This window comes from Paramormyrops kingsleyae, chromosome 15, assembly GCF_048594095.1.
Source record: "Paramormyrops kingsleyae isolate MSU_618 chromosome 15, PKINGS_0.4, whole genome shotgun sequence".
In the NCBI taxonomy this organism is placed as follows: Eukaryota; Metazoa; Chordata; class Actinopteri; order Osteoglossiformes; family Mormyridae; genus Paramormyrops; species Paramormyrops kingsleyae.
The window spans coordinates 7,503,726-7,526,778 of record NC_132811.1 but is presented as its reverse complement, the minus strand read 5'-3'; the positions used below and the strand labels follow the sequence as shown (position 1 = coordinate 7,526,778).

Here is a 23,053-nt window from a genome sequence, read left to right as displayed (position 1 = left end):
AACCTTCAGAAAAAACGTCCCACTTCCTGCTTACCACGGCACCTACTTCCTCCTTAGCATGAGTATCAGAACCTCAAAAACATTCCATATTCCACCTCTCAACCAGACAACAGGCTTTCAAGCCAATTACAACCCTACTTCCGTATTGTACGATTTTTATCTGTCTTTATTTCTCCTGAGTATGCAGCAGTGCTGCTCAAACCATCACTGGCCAGTTGCACTCACTCTGCAGTAATTTGTGCCACTAAGTCAAAGGAGGTGAAGCCGGCGTTAATGAAGTTGTCACGGTAACGGCTCATCTTGATGGCGTCCAGCCAATCGCCCACAGTGGTGAAGGTTGTAAAGTCTGGGATGCAATGGTCAAGCAAGGGCTGGGAGACCCTATGGTGGGAGAAAGAGAGACGGAGAGAGAAAGATAGATGGAGAAAGAGGGAAGGTATTAGAACAAAGTTTGTCCCCACCATAGAACCTTAACCACAACCCCCCCTGCTTGTTCTGCCAATCTGATTACATTCATACACCTCCACTAGGGGCATTGGACTGGACATACAAACAGATGGCTTTTCACTTACAGGGAAGCCAATGCATTAGAATAAGTATTCAGTCCAATTTCATCTACTGAAGAAAAGGAACTTAAATAGACCTAAGTAATTATCTACATCATTATACAGCTTAATGAAAAGAAGAAGAAAAAAAACAGCGTGAAAAATAGTAAATAATGGGCCTGCAGAGAGAGAGGGTAAGTGGGGGGAAGGAGTGAGAGAGAAAGGGCACTACTGTACATTCTCTCTGCTCTGTTGATCCTGTTTGCCTTTTGATGGCATTATATTAAAAAATTAGGCTTAAAAAAGGTTAATAATACTATACAGAAGCTCTATTGTAGAGCGGGGTATAGAACGATGGGGTTTTTATGTTTTTTTTTTTTAATAACCCTGCTTTTTTGAAGATACGGCACTCAGGTACAAGGCAGTCAGAAAAGGACCCTTAATGAATCATTGTCACGGTTGCCTTAAGTTATGCTTTGAAGAGCTGCTTCTCTGCTGAAAGGACGGCTTGTAGCCGCACATGGACAGACGCCAATTAGCACAGAGTCTGTTGTGAGTTTGGACCCCAGCAGCAAACACTGCTGATGTCACGTTTCCCATAGGGCTGGAAGATAAGAGCAAATACACCTTGAGGTCTCATAAAACGTAAATGTGGCCGGATACATGCATTACCTGTGTTGCTACAGTGATAAGTTCGCACCTGTTCACATACCACTCTGCCCTGGCAATATAAAGGTACCCCAGTCCATACAGACAGCAGTTAATCGCTCATTGCTTTGGAGTAGGTACACTCACTGCTTAAGTATCACTAGTTAATTAAAAGTGCTCACATCTGTTTTTTCCCCTTAATATAGCTTATTAACCTTACTCAGTGATGCAAAGGAAATCCTAAATATCCCCTTTTGTCCGAAATATTTCCCTGTCACGATCGACTAACTCATCCCAAGACGATAAAGCTTCTTTATGCCATGATGCTTTCGGGTCACAGAGTGATGTTAAGTTCACACTAAATTTAGATCAGATAGTGATGATGATGAATTTCATTTTGGCTCCTTTACCTCTGAGCAGTATAGATTATACGACCCTAACTTGGAGAACCGGTTAGAAGATGGATAGATAGAGGGATGGATGGATGGATGGATGGATGGATGAAGATGTTATACATAAGATGTATTTCTCTACTGAAGAAAGACTTCTCACTATCATAGACTCCTCAGTCTAGATACGCTAAACACCTGCAAAGCTTTTGATAACAGGTTACCCTACACCTGTTTTTGGGCAACAAGCGAGGATATTGCTACATACATGAATGGGAAATGATACACGTGGATGTATTTATTCATTTTCACCATCAAAGAGTACAGAATTTTTACTTAACATCTGTTACCATTTATGTGCAAATAACAGCCCACCTGTGCAGCTACGTGGTATGAAACGAATCCATAGGGAGTCAGGAACACATTTTATAAAATCAAGTGACAGCTATTTGAAGTATAGTTCGCTTATTAAAAGGCTTCTACGAAATAGGTGTCAACATCTGCCTTCAGCTATAATGTGATATAGAGACACAGTAATCTCTAAGGATTGTTCTAGAGTACCTGAATTATTATGCCTTATATCGTGTTGTCTATGTCTGTGCTGTACCCATGTGTTGCTTGTGATTCGCTATGATTCACAAGGCGCTTATAGTGATGGGCGTGTTCGGTCTTGTCTCGCTCACCCTGCCTGTGTGCTGGTGACCACCTTCAGGCTGGCCGCGTTGCGGATGAGCTTATCCAGCGTGTTCACAATCTGCGAGAACTTGGGCCTGAGATTCCTCTCTTTCACCCAGCAGTCCAGCATCAGCTGATGGAGCGCGGTCGGACAGTCCATGGGGGGCGGCAGTCGATAATCCTGCTCCACGGCATTGATCACCTGGGGGGGGGGGGGGGGGGGGAGACGGGACAAAGTCAACGATCGAGATTCATGAAGGGATGAAAGAAATTACCGCAAAAAAAGCAGGTGAGCACATGTCTCACTCACATCCTGATTGCTCATGTCCCAGTATGGACGTTCACCGTATGACATCACTTCCCACATCACGATTCCGTAACTCCACACGTCACTGGCTGAGGTGAACTTCCTGTAAGAAATGGCCTCGGGTGCTGTCCAGCGAATTGGAATCTTTCCCCCCTGCACACACAAACATGCTGTCAGAAGCCGAGCTACATACAAGCAGCGCTAATGCTATTCATAAGTACGCATAAATGAAAGGGAAACTGACCAGTGAGCTCGTGTAGGTGGGGTCTGTGGTGTTGTCCTCCAAAAACCGGGACAGGCCAAAGTCAGACACCTTGCAGACTAAGTTGCTGTTGACCAGAATATTGCGGGCAGCAAGGTCTCGGTGGACATAGTTCATATCAGACAGATACTTCATCCCGGCCGCGATGCCCCTCAGCATCCCCACCAGCTGGATCACGGTGAACTGCCCATCGTTCATCTGAGAAGGAAACCCGAAGCTCATAAAACACACTCATCCAATCCAGAGATCTCTGTCCTTCATTCTCTCCTACTCTCAGTCATTACTCGCTTAATATTCCTGTGAGGCACTGATTTATTGTCGAACTCCCCTTTAAATGTCAGAGAAAGAGAGCGTGTTTGTCAGAGCCATATAGCAGTAGGGTTAGGGCCTTGTTAAATAGAATAAAATATGGGCAAACTGCTTCTATATTGTTGTATGGATTCAAAACCAGACTAGAATGCAGGTGTGTTATTATCCCCATGGTGAAACTAGGTCCTTTTTATATACCCCATCTTGCTCTCCTCAGCTAGACAGCATTCACAGACTATGGTTTATGTTGATGAGAAATTGTGGCAGTAATATTTAGAGCTGATTCTTGAAAACTGCTTATGACAAAAATATCTGTTGAGAGCTTTCTTGAGACATGAGATGAAGAGAGGGGTTTATAACTGCAGGCTGTAGGTCGTCTTACTCTGAGAAATGAGTCCAGCGCACCGTTCTCCATAAACTCTGTGACAATCATGACCGGCCGGCTCTTGGTGACCACGCCCTCCAGGCGGATGATGTTGGGGTGGTCGAACTGGCCCATGATGCTGGCCTCGCTCAGGAAGTCCCGCCTCTGCCGCTCCGTGTAGCCCGCCTTCAGCGTCTTGATGGCCACGATAATTTCCCGACGGCCAGGCTGCTTGAGTCGGCCACGGCAGACTTCGCCAAACTCTCCTGAGAGAGAAGAACGTGGCAAAAAAAAAAAAAGAGAAAGGAGAAAGTGGAGGGGAAAGAGTGGAGGAGAGTGAGGGAAAAAATTAAAGGGAAAGTCACTGGTTAGAACTAAGGAGCAAGGGGCTGTGAGATCAGCAAGAGCCCAGCTGGCAGGCAGGATGCAGGGGGGGCTGGGCTATAGTGCTATAGTGCAAATAAAACGTGGAAGACGTAGCTGAGGGCGTGAAGTTAAAGCGGGGGAGAAGAAGGGATGAAGGGGGTGGATGTTGTTAGGCATCAGAGGGGAAGAAGGAGGGAGAGGTATTACGGGGCGGGGACAGAAGCTTGGCAGTTCTACGGGGATTCTGTCTGGAGCCTACGTGGATGCATATGTGCAGGTAAGGAGGCAGAAAATAGGCAAGGAGAGAGGAGGAGAGGGTGGATTTGTCACTAAAGGTACGCCTAGAACTCTAAAGGTACTAGGGGCAGCAGTTGATGTTAGATGAGCAAGGGGGCAAGTTGCATTTGCCTTCCATTCCTTCTCAAATCTTCACGGACAGTGGTGGCTGGTGCTGGGATACTGCAATCCTACAGCCTCTAACAACCACCACCATGTTACCAGGATGAAGATTAATAAAGACCGCAGTCTGCTCCACAAAGGGGATGGATGTAAGCATAAGTGCAAATGAAATATCCAATTAGGCCAACTAGACATAATTTTAACCTTGGAGAACAGAATGTACCACTGTAAGTCAGTGTTTCCCAATCTGGTCCTGGCGGGCCAACAGACAGTCCATGTTTTTGCTCCTTCCCAGCTCCCGTAGGGAGATTGCAAAAATGTGGACTGTCTGGCAGGGAGCTGGTAGGGAGCAAAAATGTGGACTGTCTGGCAGGGAGCTGGTAGGGAGCAAAAATGTGGACTGTCTGGCAGGGAGCTGGGAGGGAAGAGAACACGGACCGACAGTGGGTCCCCAAGGAAACACCGATATAAGTAACATTAGACAGGAGCTGAACTGGAATTCTGAAGATGCCATCACAGTGAGGGCAGCTAAAGGTCCATGAAGTGATGGAGTGACCTTCTAATGTTATGGCCTGAAAGTGTCTAGTCGTCCTCGCCCTAACGCTGAGGACCTCGCATGGGTTACCTGCCCCGATGACCTCCTCGATCTTCACACAGGAGATGTCAATTTCTTTGGCAAACTCGCGGACAGCTTCATTCGGATCCTCGTAGGTAAATGGGTCAATGTACACCTTCATTCCAGGAGTAACTGTGCGGAACGCAAAGCAATACATTGAACCTTGATCATTGAAAGAATAATTTATCTAGTTACTAACCCAATTACGTATCCTCATGACAAAGCAAAACATTACAATATGGATTTTTAAACATTTAAACATGTGTAATGAAGATGAGGATAACTTACTATACTGCTGTAATTTCTCTGTATACTCAGACTCTGAGCCATTGCGTTGCTTCCTACGGTAAGAACACACAGATTCAGTCACATGATCATTATTCTTAAATTTCCGTGACAGCTATTGTAAGAAATATAAAACTAAAATGAATTTTTCAATACTAAAAAAGCAAACTTTCTGTCTTAAGCACCTTAACTACTGAGATTAAGAAGGCCCCGAAGCAAATGATGTCATAAAGCCGGTGTTTGACAGCAACTTAAAATAAGTGACTGAAAAGGTTTCCATAAGTAAGATTTCAAGCAATGAACGTCACAATGAATCTTAACTGTTCTGTTTAACCCACTCCACTGTACACTCTCAAATGCTGCAGTTTATTTTTTCCCCCATTTAATTTTTCTTTCTTCAGTACCGGTCTATTAATGGAAGGGGGGGGGGGGGTAAGGGCTGCTGAAATTAGATGTTAATGCGGTTCTTTTGTTGTCTAACCAGTAACCGGGGCAATAATACCCGCTGGTAATTTACATCTCATTTACAATTCAAATGCAGTTCCAGAATATGCCAAGGCCTCTGTTTCACAAACACACTACGAAACAGAAACACAGTGGAATGATGAAAGAAAATAAAAGTGTGGGAGAAGGTTACTTAATCTAGAGCAAAGGAGCAATCATTTCCAGTAGGGTGCTTGATGTGAACTGCATCGGCAAACGCCAGGCAGCCGCCAGAAGGAGACCCAGTGGACAGTGTTCGCAAGTACGGCACTGCGTGCCAGTGAGGAGCCCATTCAGCTCTAACGAGTTCAAGACGCGTATTATAAACCCAAAGATCTTCCTAGGAACAAGTCACCTTCAACTTCTTCTTGCTATTACTGTTGTTACTACGGCTTTGTTCAAGATCGGTCATGCTACCTCAACCACAATTATATTCGTTTACTATTTTGGTTATGGATTTTTTTCCAGAAGGTCTATTCATAGAAGTTACCCATGTAGATCCGAGTGTTTTCAGAAGAACCGCCTTAAGGGGACAATAGCAATTTCCCTTCTGGGTCATCTAGATGTCTGCCATTTCAGCCACAAGATTGCAGCTTCAGTTTGTTGTACAAAAACTATGTGATGCTCTCACGCACACATGACGTAACGGTTTTCCTGACAGCCGCTAGCGGACAGACAATTTCAAACTGACATGAAACTTGCAGGGACTGTGTCAAATGAGACTTTATGGCAGAGGAAACTGTGTTACAGAGGCTGTATGAGAGAGAGCAAAGTGCAGCTCTGCTCAAATTTAAACCTTAGCAATGGTCCAGATATAGCTGATTCAAAGCCATATATAATATACAATTAATGAGAGCAGGACTGTTAAGGGAGTTCATCTGGCATGTGTTAAAAACATCAAGATGTGAAATTTTAAAAATTGATTTCAGATATCTACAGAAGGCATTTTAATATGGTGCCCTGTACTTCAGGCTTGCCTGGGAGAAACTAATCAGAACCTGAAAAAGGACAAAAACTCAAAAGGTGTATTTAAGTGTATTTGGAATTAATAAAAATTTATGCATGTTCGATCTGAGGAAAAGATATTAATATGAAACCGGTAATTTCGATGGGAGAAACTTCTGAATTAATGAATGTCCCCTAGATGCGATTTATCCTCGGGCTGCCCGGTGCGGTGTGAGGTCTTCGGAGGTCCTCACCTCAAGCAGACAATGGCGATGACAACAACGGCAATGATGAAGACCAGACCGGCAGTGGCAGAGCCCACGATGAGGGGCAGCTGTTCTTGCAGGGACTTTTCCGGGTCCCCTGAGGTTACAGAAGGGATGAAAGGGGTCATTGACTGCAAAGAGAACTAACAAAAAACATGCGTCTGTGGCGGCCAGTTCCACTGATCTTTAAGATGGAAAAAATCCCAATATGCACATTCTGTTGTATAATATCTTGCCATTTGTTTGCTGTGGATCTCTTTGAAGGCTCATAATGCTTAATCATACATTCTGAGCTGCTCCAGGTTTTAGGGGCCTTTGGCAAAATGCTTTGTGGTAAGGTTCTCTCCCTACTGAATTCAATCATGGAGGTGCTTATAGGCAATCTCGTACGCATTCATACAGTGATAATATACCGTGATGCAAGCTTAAAAATTGCGCAAGTTGTACGTTACTTTGGAAATATGCTACATAGTTAACGTGATCTCCTATCTATGACCTGGTTAGCTCCCTCGATATATTTAGAACCTGTTATGAGCTGAAAAACAACAGGAACTACAAAAGACAGCATGCATAGAATAGTGTTATTTTAAGTATAATGCCGTTTCCGGAAACAGGGAACTCACTCTGCAAGTTGGTGCTGAAATCCGCCGGGCTGCTGTAGCGGCCGTAGCCGGCAACGGTTCGTGCTCGAACCTGCACGATGTACGGCGTTCCTGCTTTCAGGCCCTCTATCCTGGCAGAGCTGCGCTGTGCAGTCATCGTGTGCGCAATGGCCTCTCCCTGGTCCTGGAGCAAGAGAGACAGCAGTCATCCACCCCTTCCCCTTCTACGATATTCGACGAGAATTTCTCTGCAGTTAATTTGCAACTTTAGCACTATTCAAATGCAGATATGGCAATCATTTCTCCTCTAAAATGTAAATCTCCTGTCAGTTTTCTCCCAGTGTTTTGGATTTATTCTTCAAAGGTTGAGAGAGGAAGAGCAAAGAGGAAAAAAGCTGAAACAAAAACTGTCAAAAAATATTCGCTAAAAAGAAAAAAAATGAATCCATAAAAGACAAAAACCGATACAATAAAATTATCACCATTGTTTTGCATTGTCGCTCACCTTCTCGCGGTACTTGATCTCATAATCCAAGATAATCCCATTGGGTTTTTCTGGAGGCAACCAGGATAAGCTCATAGTGCTGGCTGTAGCCCCCATCAGGTGTACAGTAGGTACTGCAGATGGTGCTGTCATAAAAGATAATACACAAACAAACAAACAAACAAATAATGAATGAAAGAATAAATAGATAAGCAGATAAGCCTTCAGCATTACCATGTTACACAAGTGTTCCAGTTACCATTCCATATTTGGATTCCAATTCATCAGAAAGTATAAGAATCTCATCAGAAGATAACGGGCAAATTTAATTATAGACTGAATTTCTTACTTCTCTTTTTCTTCGTAAAAAGTGATTCTCAGATTCTTGTTACACACATCCTGTCATTTATTCTCCCTCACTGCCATTCTTATCTAAGAAATACTTAAATCAGTTCTCTCACAAAAGTAAAGATGTTTTCCTATATCCGTTTTTATGTTTTGCCACGTAGAAGTTCTCCCTCTGTTCTTCAGGTCTGTGCCATCTTCTCCCTCCGGCGCCATGTTTTTTTTAAAGGATTCTTAATTCCTACGCATTTGCCTTTGATCCTTTTCTTGTAGCTCTTTATTCTTATGATCCACACCCCCCCCCCCTTCCCTACTCAAACTAAAATTCCCATTTAAAACTGCACCACCCCAATTCTCATCTCCTCCGTGTTGTCTCCCTAAAGACAATGCATTCTGGGTCGATCCCCTGGTAATCCCAGCCCAAGGATTAAGGGGCCTGTTTCATCTTAGGTACCGTGTAACCATGGTGGCCCAACTCTGCAGAGCCTTTATTTATTTTTGTTCTTAAAAGGTGAATGAATATTCTAGGACACCCTGGGAGAATCTTCAGAATAATCTTATTGCAGTGCAAGCACTGCACCCCTCTGACCCAGTGTTTAGATGAAGTTTGGGCCGCCGCTGACCCCAGGAATAACCCGCTTTATTGGGCCTGCAGAGCAAACAGGACGCTTTGTCCGAAATTTAGCAGTGGAGGTGGGTAATCCAAAGACCGTCTGAGCCAGCGGTGGAGCAAAAGCAGGCCTAATGCATAGTCACATGTCCTACGGACATATCAGATGTCTGGTGTAATATAAAGAAGAGGTGAACCTGCAATCTCTGGTTGCGGAGATGGAAGCAGAGCCCCATACAGGGAGACCAGATGGGCCAAGCGCTGTGAACTAACTCCAGCATATTATGTGTTTCTGCTATACTGTGAGGGTATCAATTTAAAGCCAACTGTAGGCTATTCATTTTATCTTGGGGCAAACAAAAGGCAAGAGAGGCCCTGACATGCAAGGACTCTGGGCGTGTCGACGCGTATCGGATTACCGGAATACCCACCGGCCTGGTTGGTGGTGATGTTGACGGCGGAAAAGTGCGGGGGGTACGGGCTCTTGTTGGAGACGCCGTTGACGGCCTGGATCTCGAAGCTGTACTGCGTGTGGGCTTGCAGGTTGCGGACGGCCACGCGCCGCTGCGTGAGGCCCAGGTGACGCGGGGAGATGTCCACGTTGTCGTCGCAGCGTGTGCACGCCCCGTGCTCGGGCAGGCACTTCTTGCAGATGATGTTGTAGAGCAGGTCGTCGCGGCCGCCCGAATCTCGAGGCTCGCTCCACTCCAGCAGCAGGGAGGTTTCGTTTACGCTGGAGATGACGCTGCGCGGGGCCGAGGGCACGCCTACCAGCGGCAGACGACAGCAGTTAGGTTATTTAACGCAACAACAGGCTTCCTTCGTTAACACATTAATTAGTTTGCCCCTGCTACCTTCCCACAGATCGAAACACCACAATTACTAAACCTCATACTGTGCGCTGACATTATGTGAGACAGATTTAATATTATATGCTACACAGAGTACTATGCAAAAGTCTCAGGCGGTCAGAGGGAATGTTTAAAGCACAGAACAGCTTAGAACAAAAAAACACAACTTTAGAACGTATGAATATCACGAGGAACAAAACTAACAAGAATTTCTTCTTCTCTCCAAAAAGTCACTGACAACGTCTTGGATGTCTAGATGAACTGGCACCTCGGCCATTCCATAGACTTGTTAGATTTCACCACCCACTCACTTAATTAATTGAATTAGTTCTTAAAAGGTCAGTGGAGTATTAATTAGCCATCCGAGGTGTTCCAGTGGTCGAGTAAAAAAATTCATGGGTTGATTGGAGGTTTGCTGCAAATTCTGGGGCGACTTTAGGACGGGTTTTGAAATGGCTTGGTTTTGAAAAGTCGACAAACTTTGACAGACATAATATCATAGTTTTACACCAACACTAAGACCATTTGATCATCATCTTTTTCGTCTGCCTAAAACTTTTGCACAGCACTGTAATTAGCATAACAGTGCAGCTTTTACTCAGTTCTTATCACAGGTTATACGTCTGCGACGGCGTTTATACTGGGAGGTCAGTAGCTGTAAGATTGGATCTGTTTTTACTCTAAATTGTGAGAGGAAAGTTGCTGGAAGGGTGATGGCAGAAATAAAGGAATTCTTTATCCAATTACCAGGACCGTATCTCCTGGAGCTCTGAGAGAGATTCACACAAAGCACAAAGAAACCTAAAGCGTTGAAGATATTATTTTCCTTTTTTTGATGTAGTTACATCGAAGCAATAAAGTCTTCAGTTTTACTGCAGAGACAAAATGACGGCTGAAAATGATGCTGATCACGTCCTAAGTGTGTGCACTGCAAAAAACGGCCTTTTAAATTGAAGATAAGCTGTTTCTGTTTTGAGACAAGACAGTCTAAAACGAGCAAGATTATCTGCCAGTGCAGTAAGAAAATTGTACTTGGTAAGATTTCCTAAAAATAAGACAATATGCCTAAATGCAAGCAAATTGATCTTATGCATTGGATGTGTTGTTAGTCAGTTTATTGATGAAATTTGAATTTTGTCTAAGTACATGAAAATTATACTTGTTTCATATTTCATTTTTAGCAGTGTGGTGCTTGCGTTTCTTGAGGACAAACTCAAGAAAGCCGTCAGCTTGTCAGTACTTCACTTCCCCATCACTGATCTATACATATCTAATAACATTCAACCAATGGACGTGCGAGAGCCGCCAAGAGTTCATAAAGGAGACCAATGGCCTTTCTGTATGCTAATCAGCCGAGGGGGGTGAACGCTGCTTCCACTGACGGGGAGCCGGTCGCGCGGATATATATCGTGACGCTTACTGGTGCAGGCGGAGTCGGGGGAGTCGTTGTCGGCACGGTAGTAACCGCTGCGGCAGGAACAGATGTTGGACGCCCCCGAGCTTGTGCGGCTGTTGGGGGGACAGGAGGAGCAGAAGTCCTCTCCCTGTCTCGACTTGAAGGTTCCGGGGCTGCAAGCTAAACAGAGGAAGAAAAGATTTTTTTCCATTATAATCTCGGATGCTAGGTTTAACGAATTCCCTTGCTCTTCATTTGTTTTACCCTTTGTGTTTGGGTGTTTTTAATGAGTTTGTCTTTCAGGGTAAACAAAAAAACCCTGCAAACATGAAAGAAAATGATTCAAAATTGCATGCAGAGCCTCTCACACTCCCAATAAACGCAGGAGGGCTGTGATATATATGGTAAATGCCACCAGGATGCCCCAACTGCACCAAACTGCCGTCACACCAGGAAAATTACACTTTCCCTGAATGCATTAGAACACCAGAAAGACAATTCACTTCAGTCACTTCAAAAGCCAATCCATCTTTGAGTAGTTATACAAAGGAAATCACCATTTATATTGTAGTCACTAGAACAACTTGGAATTTTCAATAAACTGGCAGTACAACAACATGACACGACTTTCTGGAAATTAGCGGCAAACTTTTCCATCACAAGTCCAGAGCCCTACTTGCTAAATTTAACAACCGATAACAGTGCATGTCAAACCAACTCCATATATGTTTTATATACTTGAGACCTCCAGGAGGCCACAAGTTGTCTATTAAAAGTTGAGTGTAAATTGAGGGAGCACACGGTATTGCTGTAAACAAGGCAAGGCATTTTCTGAAGGAGAGAAAGTGCTGATCATTCCATTTTAAGAAGGGGAAAGTCAGCCGTTTCCTTTCATCCTTGCTCTCCTTCAACATCCACTCCTGATAGAGTGAGAGAGAAAGAGAGACGGATAAAGGACAGAAAATGCAAATCCTGCAGGCTCTTTTTCGCAGATCTCTCTCTCCCTCTAGCCTCTTGTGTAGTGCGTCAGACTTAAGGAGCAGATTAGAATTTTTGCTGAACCTGGAGGTGAGGAACACATTGTGGCGATGGGCGGTTTGGCGCGGGTAATCGGGAGCAGGGAAAAAGGCCTCATTGATTAATATTCATGTGGATGTCTTCACACTGTGCTGACAGGGTATTAATGAGTTTGACGGCCTTCGGATTGAGTCAGAAAAGCGCGACGATGGAGATCCCCCCCCCCCCGGTTTCCGGGACGGCCTGACGCGAGTGCTTTTTATCAGACGCGGTCACCGGGACTGTAACCTTGGCCTTCCGCGAGCAAACAAATAGGTCTGATCTATGAAATGAAAAGATTTAAGGGGGGGGGGGGGGGGTGTCCTCCTTTGCACCTCCACTACAGCAGGACAGGCATTCAAATTCAGGCAAACTGCCGCAAGAGGACTCAGTGTGTTTCTTTCTGCACCTCCTGCATGCTTTATGTGTCCCTCATGCCAGTTTTCCATCATATGTAAAACGGCCAAGCCCAGGGAGAGAGTAATAATCACACTCCTATCCCTTAGCAACTTTCCACTTTATCACTTCAGGCTTGCCCCCAGACCCCCCCCCCCAAGGCCTTGTGCCCGCCGCACAAATGACATTTGCCCCCTCTTTCCTTTTCATCCCCATCATCCTTATTATGTATCATGTCTTGAAAGTTTTGTTTTCCTCTTTTTTCTTTATATCATCCAATGTCAGCCTGGTTCTTCAGTGACGCAGATGAGAGCACAGATGGTGGGACCATACAATGGCAGGATCTGCATTGAAATGGTAGACTGGTGCAGCTATCCTGCCAGATAATATAAGCGTACTTCAGACAATAGAATGACAAAAAAAGCTATACACTATATATAATCAGTTGCTATGCTGATTGTAATAAACTTCAATCATTCATACATTAGCAATTCTTTTTGAACGTACACAAGTTTATAGTGTGGTTATAATTTATAGCAGCATCTTAGCTTATATATATACTATGTCAGCTATTATATCTATTGTGACGGACTGACATTCCATACAGAATGTACCCCAGCCCTGTACGCCGTGTGGTATAGGCACACGACCCCCCATGACCCAGACCAGATTAAGCGACTGGAAGATGGATAGATGGAAAGATGAATACATTTTTTATATATGTTTGTCTACCTGAAAATGTGTCCAATAAGAAATTGGCTAGTTATTCTAATGGATGATGTGTTAACACTTTATGCAAATTATCGTATGCAAGCTCATCTGACAATGAAAATGCATCTATATATATTACTTAAACACCAGTTAAGGCTGCATGCATACATTCTTCGTGTTGCAGTGTATTGCAGATTCAATAGGTTGTAGTAAAGATTACTAAATAGCTCACCTTGGCATTGAGTGTCCTTTACGGCAGGCTCAAACCCAGCTGCGCAGGTGCAAGCCCCCACCGGAACCATCCACTCTCCGTCTCCGTTGCAGTACAGCTTGAGAGGAACGGACACTTCGAGCGCGTTGGGGACACAGACTCCGGGAGCAATCACCAACGACGTGGCTTCTGCCCCCGTGGCCGTCTCGGGGAACACGGCGAAGTTGGCGATAGTGGTGGAGCACTTCTTGTAGAAGACACGGACGGAGATGAGGGACATGCAGGCCCCCAGATCCTGGAAGGCCAGGTAGAACCCCGCCTTGGAGAGTGGCCCGAAACTGCGGACCTTGGTGTTGACGCGGCCGGACTCCAGCATAGAGAAGCTCTCATCAGGGGCGATGGTGTCCACCTTGACGTATGGGTTCTCCATCCAGAATGGACTGGTGGCCGTCGCTGAGTCTGAGTCCGACTCGTAGTAGAAGAGGTTGAAGGTTTCCTTGCAGGAGCCTGGGATGTTGGGGATGCTGTTGCAGTCACGCACGGTGAACTTCATTTCCACGTAGACTCGCAGCACGTCCTTGCGCGGGATGAAGTTGCTGCGCAGCCAGTTGTTCTGGTTCATTTCGCGCACGTTGCACACCTGGTACGTCCTGATGGGGTTCATGGCGTCATCGTATCCACTGACCTCCTCCCACTTAGAGGAGAAAGGAAACACTGCTAAAGTCCACGTCGTGACTGGGCTTCGACTTAACATTTAGCAAAACATTTAGTAAAACCTAGTAATACGTAATAAAACTGCATGATGAAGCAGAACACACGGTAATACATTAAGTACAGCTAGCTGCGTTTCCTTCTAACGCAAGTTTTAGAGTCACAGAATTGCTTCTTAAATAGACTAAGTGTATAATTAAAAAGTTTTATGTTCAGGACAGCACTGCAAAGTGTGTTAAGTACTTATGGTAACTGCACTCAATTTACATGACGATTTTTGAAAAATATAGCAATGGTACCGAATGCCACAGACGACAAGCAGATGTTAGCTTTACCCCAGTCTGAACAGCTACCCAGAAACCAATCGCCAATTATATTTCCGTTATGGGATATCCGCTACATTCACACTGCAGAAGCTAGTGGGTGAAATATATTGCCTATTCTCTCTATTGTAATTTGTGTTAAAGGTTGAAAACAAATAAATGAACGTGAGTCAAGCGAATGAGTCAGGTGAATGGATAAGCTCCGGATATGCATTTCTCTCAGTGTTTAATTGTCGTTATTATCGATCTTAGTCACACTTCCATTCGGTGCAAATGCATTGCACAGAACTTGTATCCAATATATGTCAAAAGCAAAATTAATTAACTTCACAAAACAGCAGATTATACAACAACAGTATACAACTTAAATAGGTCATTCAGTCTAAGTAGAAGCTATGTGAATAAAACTAATGGTATTCAGATAGTTTATTTAAGCATTGCTTAGCGTAGCATATATACACACTGCAGGCAAATTGCAATTTTAGGTTAATTTAATTACAGTTACTTTTAGATGTGTAGTTAAAGTGATAAATGGCATGCGGGCTTAATCAGAGGTGTTGTGCTGCGTGGGTGAAATGCTCGTGGGACAGCGCTATCCCGGTGCATTACTTCGACAAAACTGCTACGCTCGTGAAGTGGAGGAGATGAAATGATTTAATTCATGCATGATGCAACACCGGGATCTGCTTGGCGAAGGAACCGTATTTAAAGACGTAACAGTATGTTCCCACATCCAGTAAGATGCCCAATTAACCAGCCAAACTGAAAATTATACTTTCAAATACTGCAGTATAATGATGGTGTAACTGCAGGTGGGGGGGGTTGTCCAGTGATTGGTGTCGAGGACAAACAGGTCTAAAATCCAATTAATTTCTGAGGTGTGTGTGTGTGTGTGTGTGTGTGTATATGTGTATGTATGTATATATATATATATATATATATATAGTCACATATATAAGTCCAACATTTCTATGCCCAAATGGTTTAATGACATTAAGCTACTGTCTCCAATTGTCCTCCACACTCCTTAAAAATCCCAGGGGCTGGTGCCTATGTCAAATAAGACCTTTATTTCCCACAAACAAATGGCTCTCCCTGCTCTTCCATCTGTTACAGAGAGATACATGCTACCTCTTTTTGAAGGTGGAGGAGATAGATAACATGTGCCGCCAAGGTGGGCAGAAAAGACGGGGGTCATGTCTGTTCATTTCAGGCTGTCGCGTTGGAGTGCGCTACGTCTGTTTGTCTAGGTAAGTCAAAAGTTTGGTACTTTATCACAGAGGAGAGGGAATAATTTTCTTCTGATGTCTTGACAGACACAATTCTGAAGCAGGTTGTATTTAATCTTCTTTAAACACATTGTTTATTTGGGTACTTTGATTTGTAGTGTTCATTGCTGAATAACCAAATGCACTGAAATAGCAGTGCAACAAGCATAACACCTACTGACGTTATCAACAGAACTTGTATAATACAGAAATAACTGTGAAATTAGAAAAAAAAAAATGGGAATTAAAAGAACTGAGAAGAATGATTTTAAATTAGTGGAGTACAAACTTAAATGAAAAAGATGAACAAACGAATGAAAAATGACACCCAGTGTCTGGAACACAGGGGTTAGATTTCATACTGAGTTTTGGTGATGTGTTAATTTGACAACACATATCAAGATTTGATACCATGTGTAAAATTGGGTGTATACGCAGGTCGTAGGTGTGAATGTTATCAGTCACATCCCCTGGACTTGCACTTTATGGGGGGGGGGTTTATGGGAAAAGAGGACCAGGAGGCACCGGACCAGGTGCCAGGTGGCACTGAAAGTGTGGACTGGTAACAGCTGCAGTGGGATGGTGAGACCCCCAGCAGGCGGGTGTTGGAATGGAATGGGAAGACTGGAATGTAAGCACAATAAAGGGGGGACAGAGGGTGGCTTTAAAGTGGGGGGGTGGGGGGGTGTTGCATGAATAGCCATTGTTGTAGGCAGGGGTGCCGTAAGGGGGGGTAAGTTAGGATGATTCCAAAGGCCCCTGAGTGACAGGGCCCCTAAATTTTTTTTTAAATAATTGGATTGGTCTGGACTGGGGGGCCCAAGATCTGTAGCTACACAGAGGAGCAGAATACATGTTTGGGATGGTGAAGAAGAATCTGTGTTTATTAAAATATGGAGTAGCTTGTGCTTATTTTCCCAGATTGTGGACAGGAATAAGTTAAAAATCAGAACTATAATCCTCTAATTGGGCACAGGGGTATTTCTGAGAGTATTTTTAAGAGTAATTTTTTTTTTTTACAAAAATCAAACAGCATTTTTTAGTTAATGGCTGCGTTAATCTGAGTTTCGAAAACACCACCGCACACGTGTCGCTCCAAACGCACTTACTCACCCCCGTCTCAGGATGCGCTGTCCAGGCCAGTTCCGTCGTGGCCCATTTTGTGTCCATTAATGTTTCTGCAAAACAACAGGAGGAGAAGCATTACTGCACCTGCCGTTTCTCTACAGCCTCCTCGCGCATGGCGAGCTCGCCGCGAAGGGAAAAGGAGACGCTGACACAGAAACCAGTGTGTTCTGATATCCCCAGAGACTCAGAACCTGGCTGGTCGGAACTGATCTCGAGTGCTACGGCTCCCATCCTCGTGACCCAAATATTTTGGATCTACCTGTTATTGCAAAAAATGTGAGGGGGAACCCGTATTGTCAGAGGGGAATTCTCTGTTCTGTTACTATATCTGAGGCCCTAAAATCCTTATCTGAATAACCTGGAAACAACAACGACCACTTTTTTCTGGCAGACAGCTGAAAAAATAACAGGGCATCACGGTGGGTGTTCTGGCAGGCATTGTTAACATTTTACTGAAATGCTAGTTAAGAGATTAATTAGAGGTGTCATCGTTGCCTGAAATGCAGCATGACTGTCACCGAAAAACTACTGCCTCTATCCTCAGGGGTAGCAATTAGAATCTGAGGAGAATGAAATGGGAATGTTATAGATAACTATAAATGATAGAAAAGGCAAGTAATTAAAGAGCATACAAGCAAGGTTCCATACAATCAAACAGTCGTCAGTATACATACACATGGAAAATCACTGTACTTATGTGGATTTCTCAGTCAGAAAATATAATGATTATATATATCTCCGCACTCCTGTACGCACCGTCTACTTAACAGGTATGCATTATGTAACAGTTGTTATACTGACAAAGGTGGCATTACGGTTGAATCGCTTCAGGATGTCAGTAAGTTTGCATGTGTCTGTACTGCCGTTTGGATTGACAGCGTCACTCTTGACAGCGATGTGCAATTTCTCTACTCTGCATGCCGACGCTTAAAGCAATTTTTAATGCAGGAATTAAACTGACAGCATCTGAACCCTCGCATACAGGGGTGACGGTAACGCTGTGTACGCTTGTCTACATGCCCGCTCAGCTAAAAGCAGAACTTTTTGGACCGGGCCAAGTAACCTCCGCCTCCACATTTCCACGTCGTTCTGCTTTGTTTACGCTTTTGTAACGCTGCTGAAAACGGGCAAAGCTGTGCATTGTACAGCTGGTGTGTGCATTTAGATGAGGAGGCAGTATCGGGTGAATGAAGCCGGGCTCAGGACACAGCGTGTGATGACACCCCCCCCCCCCCCCGGGCCGTCACCCCCACCCAAAGCCCAGCAATACACTGAGCAGAGGAGTGAGGGCCTGTGAGGCTGTAATACAGAATAGCAGACTTTTTCTTGTAAAGAGCAGTAACCATCCTGTGTGTGTGTGTGTGGGGGGGGGGTATATATTACACTATTGGCCTCCGGGTCAGGCTCTGGGGACCTGCCCCATGACCCTGAACAGGACAAGGGATTACAGAAAATGGATGGATGGATGGACCAAATGTCCATCGCTCTTTGGTACCCTGGTTACTTAAGGTTTGGGCTGGGTAAGGGTTAAGGTTGTTATTGTTGGGAATAGGTTTTTACCCATATAAATGAATAGATAGTCCCCACAAAGATATTAATACATATGTGTGTGTGTGTGTGTGTGTGTGTGTGCTTATAGAACAGAAATAAAAACAGATAAGATTCACTCTTTGGGGCACAGGAAGCTATAGAGGAAACAGGATGAGGAAAAAGCCTCATAAACAAAAGAAAGATTGCTAACAATGCAAACATAGGCACCTCATAACATGGCTGTAATGGACGCTCACCCACTCTAGTCATATAGGGGAAAAAGGGTCCAGTCCAATCACATGATATCTGAAAGCGCTTAGTTACAGAACATTTTCTGCTACCTACAAAATACACAACGACAATAAAAGATGTCTCTTTCTGGCTTCATCCATGGCTTTTGGCTTCATTTTACGACATGGATTACGTATCTGCAGCCATCACAGAATTCTGTGTGTAATATCTTGATTTGTGACAGCTTTCAAAATATTGATATTATTTGATTCGCTTTAATAATCGGCTGCATTTAAGGTCAAAAGAAGACAGGGAGATAAGCTTCATTGAGGCACAAATGCACAGGTCCCTGACACATGGATTAGCAAGTTTTTTTCTTTATTCTGACACATAGATTTAACGCACCTAGACACACAAACGGTCCATCATGCAAGCAAATACTGCGTAATCCTATAATGACGGGGTACAATTGATAAAAGGGAGACAGACTCACCAATTCCCAACAAAATAAGATGGAGTAACACGCACAGACTCTCTCTCTCTCTCTCTCTCACACACACACACCTTTTACTGTGCCCTGGGTTAAGTCCGATTTTTTTTTTCTCCTTTTGTTCAAACAACCTAACCTAAGAAGAGAGAAAAAGAGCCATTATTTGAGCGAAAGAATGCTTGCTTGTTTTAGACCTTGGCTGCGAGGGCACAAAGAGCAGACAGGTTAGGGATTACAAGGGATTTTTCCAGAGCTTCTTTTGGCTTTCAGCGCCCATTTTGGTAACGCTCTCCTACAGTTAAACTCCAGGGTGAAGCACACCTGTAGCAACACAATACGACCCAAGCGCTCCCTAAGCATGAAGACTAGGAATATGCTGAAACGTGCATGTTTTTTTTTTTTTTGATTCTTTAAGGACAGAAAAGCTAAATTTGCTGCAGGCTGTGTATCTGAGAACACCTTCAGATGTTTATTACTATGCACTGTGACCCGCCATCTCTAAACACTACTTTCAAGAAAATGTAGCTTGGTCAGTCATCAAGACATTCACGCAAACCTTCTATTCCTGGCTATTATTTTTTTCTGTCTCCTGTTAATATATCATCCGCTGCAGCGTTCTAGAAATGCACATCCTTACACGCAACTGTAGCTCCTAAAAGCAAATGGAGGGAAACCTGGACCAAACTCTATCCTAAAACACTTCAGGTCTGTTTAACCAAGAAACAGAAACGTGTCAACAGCAGGCAGTAACACCGCATTAAACTTATTAGAGCTATTAGGCTGATTGCTTTGTGTGCGCCTTTGTCTGCTGCCTTTATTAGCCACGGGGGAGAAGAAGAAGTGCTGTGAAAGGAAGTGAAGGAAGGGCCTATTTAAATTTAAATGATGGCAGGCCTCTCCTTTGTACAGTGAGCGAGTGTGCTGATTAGAAGGACCACATTTGCGTAGAAGTGGCACCAGTAACTGGTCAACAGGAGTAGGTGTGGGTGGCAGGCTCCCCTGTGAGAAATTCACATAAAAGACCCTTGAAAAGACCCAAGCCTCCATCACTATGCCTTCTGTCACTCACGTCACAATGCCTATCACCAGTGCTGCACTGTGTATACTAACCAGGCAGACTATCAGAGCTCAAGAGATCAGCGCATTTCCTTTCAGCTCTAATGGACTTCATGTGTTTCTGTTGTGGCTCCGCTCTTTGGCTCTTTTTCAGCTGTATGAAGAGACGCCTATAGGACAATGATATGGGTGACTCAACATGGAAAATAAAATAAAACATACACGCATTTATGTAACCTTCTATTCTTCCAACCAACTATCTTGAAACTGCTTATTGAAAGGACATCCACAAAGAAAAATGTTAAATTAATTTTTAAAATGAATATATTAAACTTTTAAAGTTGAAATTTAAAAGGACTGGCATTATCTATCTATCTATCTATCTATCTATCTATCTATCTATCTATCTATCTATCTATCTATCTATCTATCGGTGCATTTCTTGTGTTTTATTTGCCTCTACGATCAGGAAGAAACATGCCAGTCAGAATGTCATTGTTTTATATACACGTCAATAAAACTCCACAACTCGTAACTTTGAAATCGGCCTGTTTTATGTTCACTTCCGTTCTTGAGACTATGGTTTTCTGAAGATGTGAACCGACCATTACCCTTTAAGAGCTCTCAGGCAATTCAGCTCAGGAATTACGGCTGTTCCTCAGAAGTCCGTAATTACAGAGCAAGGCGGGCCTGACAGACAAATAACCTTCAGGCCACTTTGTTCAACCAGGTGTGCCTGAGTATATGTGTGTCTTTGTACATATTAGTCTGGGTCTGTGTCCAACCCCTGGTCAATGACGATGGTCTACGTGTCCAACCCCTGGTCAATGACGATGGTCTACGTGTCCAACCCCTGGTCAATGACGATGGTCTACGTGTCCAACCCCTGGTCAATGACGATGGTCTACGTGTCCAACCCCTGGTCAATGACGATGGTCTACGTGTCCAACCCCTGGTCAATGACGATGGTCTATGTGTCCAACCCCTGGTCAATGACGATGTTCTACCAAAATCACGCTCAGCAGGCGCAACCATAAACTGCAGAACCACAGAAGCAAGACATCGACGGAACTTAAATTTCGTTCAAATGATCAGAGTGGACAATGGCCAGAGCTCAGATTTATAGATGCACACCACTCAAATGAATTAAGCATTTATTCCGATATATCTGACAAGAAGTAAATGAACATAATGAAGGTTCTTCTGTGCGTTTAACAGACCATTAACTTTCATAATAAAAAATCTAAAGTTAATATTTAATCTCATGAAGCTTAAACACTTTACCTTCCTTTTTACCTTTCGGTTATAAGAATAACATTTGGTTTTGAACATCTCAATTATTTTATCTCTCTAAATACCGCCTCCTATAATAGCATAACTATGTTTTTCTAATGTCAGCACAGATGTCAGTTGTGTCAACATATGTGAGTCTGCATGCTAACCGGTAATCTTGGATCCTTTGCTCTTTGTAACGTGCTTCCTCAGACAGGCAATACCTGCATTTCCGCATTCCAGGTATTGCGCCGACCTTTTATGCTAGCAAAACCTTTTACAGAAAATGCTGATACAGGTACCTGCAATCTGCAACAATAATGACCACAGTATTATTGAAGCAGCAAAATAATAAAAAATAGACACATTCTCTACAAAAGGCATGGCTTAGTGCATTATTTTTCTGGCGTGGATTATGACTTAAAATATCACAGCCACAGTGACAACATGAAACTGGATATACAGCAAAAGGATACCTTCAGGACACACGTAATTCATGGTGAACCACTCAGAACGGTGCTCAAAAAAACCTCAGATGAATATTTCAGTATTAAACTTCTTGTGACAAAAACATGATTTTAGTATTTCTGCCAAAATATCAAGAATACGACACTTGTATGTTATTGGTTTCAAACAGGCAGACTTTTAAAATATATATGCTACAGCTAAAGTATACCACCTCTTATGGTAAGAGGGTCTGCGCAATGTGCAACGTTAATATTGAAATTAGAATTGGGCGACATCTAATTTTTCATACCGTCAATCCATCTGGACGTCATACCACGGTATACGGTATTCTTAAGTTTTTTTTCAACAAAAGTTGCGCTTTGTCGTATTATAAAACTTGCCGACAGAATTTGGCGGGAGCGCGCGCGATAACATTTCGTCCAATCAGAGATCATCGATAACTTTCATTACGACATTTTTACTCTGCCACAGGAAACAAAACTTAGCAAGCATTGCAATTTTAATAATTGTTCCTTTTCGGGATTATCTGACTTTTGCAAGAGCTCTGCATGCATCATAGTCACGCTTGTGCTCACTCATAGACAGTGCGGTGTCTTTGTGAGAAATTTAACAAAAATGAGCAAGGAGAAAAAATGTGAACAAGAACTGGTCACCAAAAGGCATTAACATTCCGCGGTATGGAAATATTCTGGATTCCATAGAGATGATATTGAGCAAAAGCAATCGGTGCATCTTTGTGTTTGGTGGCACAACCTGTGGCAAAACCCCCAAGTTATTTGACAGACTCCATTGGTAGATAATAACAAGTTCTATATGGATACAGTTTATTTTGGGTGAATTTTCAACTCCCTTTTTGATTTATAAATACCATAATATTGGGGAAAAAAAACCAACATATTGTGATATTTGAAATTTTTCCAATAACATTCAGCCCTAATGGAGAGCATAGAATAATGATGTCACTATCGATTATAATGAAGAGGAACTGTGTTGTAATATGGCCAAGCTGCAGAAATCACCTTTGGGTGCCTTTTAAAGAGATTTAAGGGCCCATA

The 23,053-nt window shown here is 43.4% G+C and overlaps 1 protein-coding gene across 2 annotated transcripts in view; it reads right to left on the bottom strand.

Annotated features, from left to right (window-relative positions):
• The window catches only part of LOC111860504 (ephrin type-B receptor 3-like), a 41,860-nt gene that overhangs the window by 1,593 nt on the left and 17,214 nt on the right, over positions 1–23,053 (bottom strand). Inside the window, exons 2-15 of one of the 2 annotated variants that reach the window (XM_023844258.2) lie at positions 16,937–17,001; positions 13,543–14,215; positions 11,172–11,327; positions 9,332–9,667; positions 7,967–8,091; positions 7,483–7,645; positions 6,848–6,956; positions 5,169–5,221; positions 4,890–5,012; positions 3,518–3,765; positions 2,809–3,024; positions 2,568–2,717; positions 2,266–2,459; positions 226–381 (exon numbers count right to left, since the gene is read on the bottom strand). In XM_023844258.2, the coding sequence (XP_023700026.1) occupies positions 226–381; positions 2,266–2,459; positions 2,568–2,717; positions 2,809–3,024; positions 3,518–3,765; positions 4,890–5,012; positions 5,169–5,221; positions 6,848–6,956; positions 7,483–7,645; positions 7,967–8,091; positions 9,332–9,667; positions 11,172–11,327; positions 13,543–14,215; positions 16,937–17,001 (2,767 nt within the window). The remainder of the gene's footprint in view (positions 1–225; positions 382–2,265; positions 2,460–2,567; positions 2,718–2,808; positions 3,025–3,517; positions 3,766–4,889; positions 5,013–5,168; positions 5,222–6,847; positions 6,957–7,482; positions 7,646–7,966; positions 8,092–9,331; positions 9,668–11,171; positions 11,328–13,542; positions 14,216–16,936; positions 17,002–23,053) is intronic. The other variant, XM_023844259.2, reaches the window with a different exon arrangement.